The 4,301-nt window shown below is 41.0% G+C and overlaps 1 protein-coding gene across 2 annotated transcripts; it reads left to right on the top strand.

Moving 5' to 3' along the window:
* Window positions 1–1,463: 1,463 nt before the first annotated feature.
* LOC112462930 lies at window positions 1,464–3,869 on the top strand. Of its 2 annotated transcripts, none has more exons than XM_025029027.1 (3): window positions 1,464–1,607; window positions 2,936–3,354; window positions 3,454–3,869. In XM_025029027.1, the coding sequence occupies exons 2-3, from the start codon at window positions 3,219–3,221 to the stop codon at window positions 3,765–3,767; spliced, it is 450 nt and encodes a 149-aa protein (XP_024884795.1). In that variant the 5' UTR covers window positions 1,464–1,607; window positions 2,936–3,218; the 3' UTR covers window positions 3,768–3,869. The 2 variants fall into 2 exon arrangements, with proteins under 2 accessions (XP_024884795.1, XP_024884793.1); XM_025029025.1 differs by lacking the exon at window positions 1,464–1,607 and adding an exon at window positions 2,426–2,723.
* The last annotated feature ends 432 nt before the right edge of the window (window positions 3,870–4,301 follow it).

The following is a 4,301-nucleotide window of genomic DNA, read 5'->3' on the forward strand; positions in this document are numbered from 1 at the left end:
ATTTTTTGTAAAGGTGTTATAACGGATTGGCCTTCTGCGATCCCTGAACTGTGGGCAGCTATTAGCGATAAGACAAATATAGTTAGTTTGGAACGTATGTATAGACGTAAGTGGGACGCTACAAATAGGACTGCCTCTCTTGTAGAAACAGATAACATTATTATTACTTTTAGAGATAACAAACGGAGAGACCTTAAAATATTTAATAATATGGTTGGCTTGAGAGTACGACCTTATATCACGCAGGTTAGACAGTGTTATAACTGTTTCAGATACGGACACACAAAGAACGCATGTAAGAGCGAGACGAAATGTATTATATGTGGTGACAAGGCCCACGGTCAATGCTCTAAAACGGTGAAGTGTTGTAATTGCGATGGTCCTCATAGATCCACGTTTAGAGGATGTCCTATTTTTGATAAAAATAAAAAAATCAATGTTGTGAAAGCGCAAAATAATATCTCATTTTACAGAGCACGAAAAATTTTTGAAGGCGGTGACGCTTCAGTGTTGTCCAGCCAAGATAGATACGTGAACCCGGGGGCGTGGCCCACTCTACCGGAGCCCAGAGGTGGCATAATGTACTCTGCAAAAACTAAATCTAATTCCCGGAACGAGGTAGAAATTTCTAAATCAAAAAAATGACTACAGGGATAAACATCCCCGTGATGAGACTCAGAAGGACAATAGGAGGATAGCTCCCTCCCGATCTTTTTATAAACAATTTAACCTTCGAGAAGAGGAAATTAACCAGAACAGGAGAGGCTTGGCGCTGGGGACCAGTCGCAGCGGTGCAACTGTGGAAAGTGACAGCAAGGATGCTTCCTCCGACGAGGGGAGGAAAGGCATGATGTTTCCTGCGGGGACTTCGAATGCCAGAGATATTGTCGAGGGAATCCTTTTATTGTTACAAAGTGATCCACAGGTGAAAAGCCTTTTGATTGAGGCACTCAAGCGAATGTATGTACGTGGACAATTAGAAGGGAGTCCTCAGCGACCCAGTGAGACTGTCGAGATGGAATATGAAACACAGATGAACAACGAGAGGGAAACTTTGTCTTCCCATTTGACGGAATAATTCAGTTTATTGTTATGGAATTGCCAGGGTTTCAGAGGCCGTAAGCAAGAGTTATCTAAGAGAGTCATGGACTACGATATAGTGGTCCTTACGGAAACAAAATGTTCGGAACGCAGCCAGGTCTATTTCCCTGGATTCAGAACTTTGAATAGTGATAACCTCTTGGGTAGCGATGGAGTCTCAATCTCAATTTGTTCACATATGAATTTTGATGTTGTCCCCATCGTGGCTCCTCCGATTGGGTATGATATAGTTTGTATTGAAACAAAGAATTTGAATCATAACTTTAATTTGGTAGCTGTTTACAGACACCCGAGAAAGGCTATTGCTAGACAGGATTTTCGGGCAGTGTTCAACTCCTTGCGGAGTATTGGAGAGAATGTTATTATTCTTGGAGATTTCAACGCGCATAATACTCTCTGGAATTGTGATTCAACCAATGAGAGTGGGGACACTCTGTTGGATATTATGAACGAAAATGATTTACTGTGTATGAACGTGGACACGAAATCACGACTAGGCTACAGTGGTCAGCGTGACTCCAACCTGGATCTCTTGTTTGGCTCTGTGAGCTTGATTGATGTGATGGAGTGCAGTCAGGAGGATTATAATTGGGGAAGCGATCATTTTCCATTGTGTTTTCGAATTGATCGACAGACACAAATTTATAGAAAACTACCCAGGTAGCAAGCACTCGTCATTTTGACGTCAATATTTGGTCATAATTGGTCAGTAACGTCATTCGTCGATTAAGTGACGTATATTTAACGTCATGTTTTAATACGTTAAAAAGACTTTGTAAAATGACATTATATAGACGTTTAATTGACTACCCAGGTAGCAGACAGTCGTCATAATGACGTGATTCTTACGTCATTTTATGACGCATGTTACGTCATTTATTCCTAAAGTTTGACGTAAAAATGACATATTTTTCACAGGAATATTCCTACATTTATAAAGTGTTTCGTAACTTTATGATTGACGTTGTGAATTTATGGTATAAGTGGATCTAGTTGCGTGTGTAATTATAGTTTTATGACAACTATTTCATGCAGTGTTATAACTATTAAGAAGATATCATTACAAGATTTTTTACCACTTTAAAGATGTACCTGTTATAGACAAGTACAGTTAATAGGGAAGCATCAGGGTGAGAAGATCGTCACTGTCCACTGGATCATCGAAGTCAAGCGACTCGGACGCGGTACTGTACTAGGATGGGTGACCGCCTTGAGAGCGGCTATACGCACATGGCATGTAACGAAACAGTTAAAAAGCTTTTTTTTTCTTAGATAAAGAAAAAGAACATTTTTTTATAAACGTTTATCAAGTAGACATTTTAAAATTTTAATTTCATAAAAAACATTTCTAGAAACCGGTATGTCGTACATTGGACCTATTTTTGCCGTCAATAAAACGTCAGAAAATGACGTCGTTGGGATGTGACTTAGGACCGTGAAAAATACGTCATTTTTACGTTAAACTTTAGGAATAAATGACGTAACATACGTCATAAAATGACGTAAGAATCACGTCATTATGACGACTGTCTGCTACCTGGGTAACTAATCGGCTTTCCACCAAAAGAACGGACTGGGAGCGATATCGTGAATTAATCTCTAAGGACTTTGAAACATTTTCAGTAACGAATACGGTTACTCTTGATTCTAATATTGATTTTTACTACAAGGCATTTATAGAGATTCTCAAGAATGGTATTGCCAGAGCTTCAGGAAGAAAAACAATAACCATAAAAAATAAGGAGCCAAATAAAAACAAGAGATCCCATAGATGGTGGGATGCGAAATGCGATGAGGTGATCGGGAATAGGAAATCTGCTCTTTCTGCTTTTAGGAAACATAAATCCATTCACTCCTGGGTTGAATACAAAAGGTGCCGTGCGTTGGCTAAAAAGACTCTCAACGAGAAGAAGAAAGAAAATTTCATGGAATTTTGCCAGGGAATAAACAAATTTACGGACCCTGGATATGTCTAGAGGACTATCCGTATATTTAAGAAGGCCAGGAATAACGTTACTTGGAATAAATGGCAGTCCATTGACAGAGAATCGGAAATTAGGAGAACGACGGACAGCTTGTCCCCCCCTACTGTCGGTCACAAACCTTATAATAACTTCATGAGAGCTAGCGGTGAGTTTGATACCCCTTTTTTGAGGGCGGAGCTGGATAGGACTATAACTATGGCCAGGAGAGACTCTGCACCGGGGCTGGATGGCGTGGAATACAAGATGTTACGCCTCTTGCCGGATTCAGGTAGGGAGTGCCTTTTACAGCTATTCAATTCTGTATGGCGAACGGGAGTCCTCCCGGAGAATTGGCAACTGTATCAGGTTATATTTATTGACAAACCAGGACGAGAGAAGGTGCGACCTATTTCATTGTCATCTTGTGTAGGCAAACTGATGGAGAGACTCATTAATGAACGACTAATGTGGTGGGCGGAGAACGAGGATAAATTTAGCAAATCACAGAACGGATTTAGACGGGGTAAATCTTGTGCCGATAACCTTGCACGCATTACGGCGGATATACGTGCCTCTATTTGTTCTAACGAATATGCCCTGGCAGCCTTTTTGGATGTATCTGCGGCGTATAACTGTGTGAATTACTGGATCATGATGGACAAGCATGATGGTGGCGCTTCAATGTCCTGTAAACATTGCTAGATTCATCAGTAAATGGCTATACTGTAGAAGGGTGAGATTTACTATAAATTCTCAAGAATACGTGGATCGCCTTGTTTACGGAGGGCTCCCGCAGGGCGCGGTTCTTAGCCCTATCATGTATTCTCTATTCACGCAGGGTTTGTGCGCGGAGTTGCCGGAGGGAGTGGAGGCAGTAGAGTTTGCCGATGATATTGGTCTGTATGTATCTGGGATTAGTAGAAGAAGGAATCGTGAACTATTGGAGCGTGCCGTTAACGTAATCGCTGAAAGACTTATGTTGATTGGTTTGGCACTCGAACCGAAGAAGACGGTACTGGTGGAATTTTCCAGGAGCGGTTACGTGGATAAGAACCTGTTTATCAATATACAGGGAACCAAGGTGTATAATAGTGGTGAGGCTAAATTCCTAGGAATCTGGCTGGATAGTGGTTTGACTTTCCATCGGCAAACACAGGAGATAAGAGGAAAAGTAAATAGAGCCAATTCCATTATGAGATATCTTTGCCATGTTTCTACTGGTATGGAGACTAACAC

This window comes from Temnothorax curvispinosus, unplaced genomic scaffold (genome assembly GCF_003070985.1).
Source record: "Temnothorax curvispinosus isolate PA1 unplaced genomic scaffold, ASM307098v1 QBEX01012955.1, whole genome shotgun sequence".
NCBI classification, from domain to species: Eukaryota; Metazoa; Arthropoda; class Insecta; order Hymenoptera; family Formicidae; genus Temnothorax; species Temnothorax curvispinosus.

Bases quoted from the DNA above. Each gene is read 5' to 3' on its own strand.
- LOC112462930 (XM_025029027.1), top strand. From the start codon at position 3,219: ATGAGAGCTAGCGGTGAGTTTGATACCCCTTTTTTGAGGGCGGAGCTG. The intron at 3,355-3,453 runs GTAGGGAGTGCC...TTGACAAACCAG, and splicing joins ACGCCTCTTGCCGGATTCAG to GACGAGAGAAGGTGCGACCT.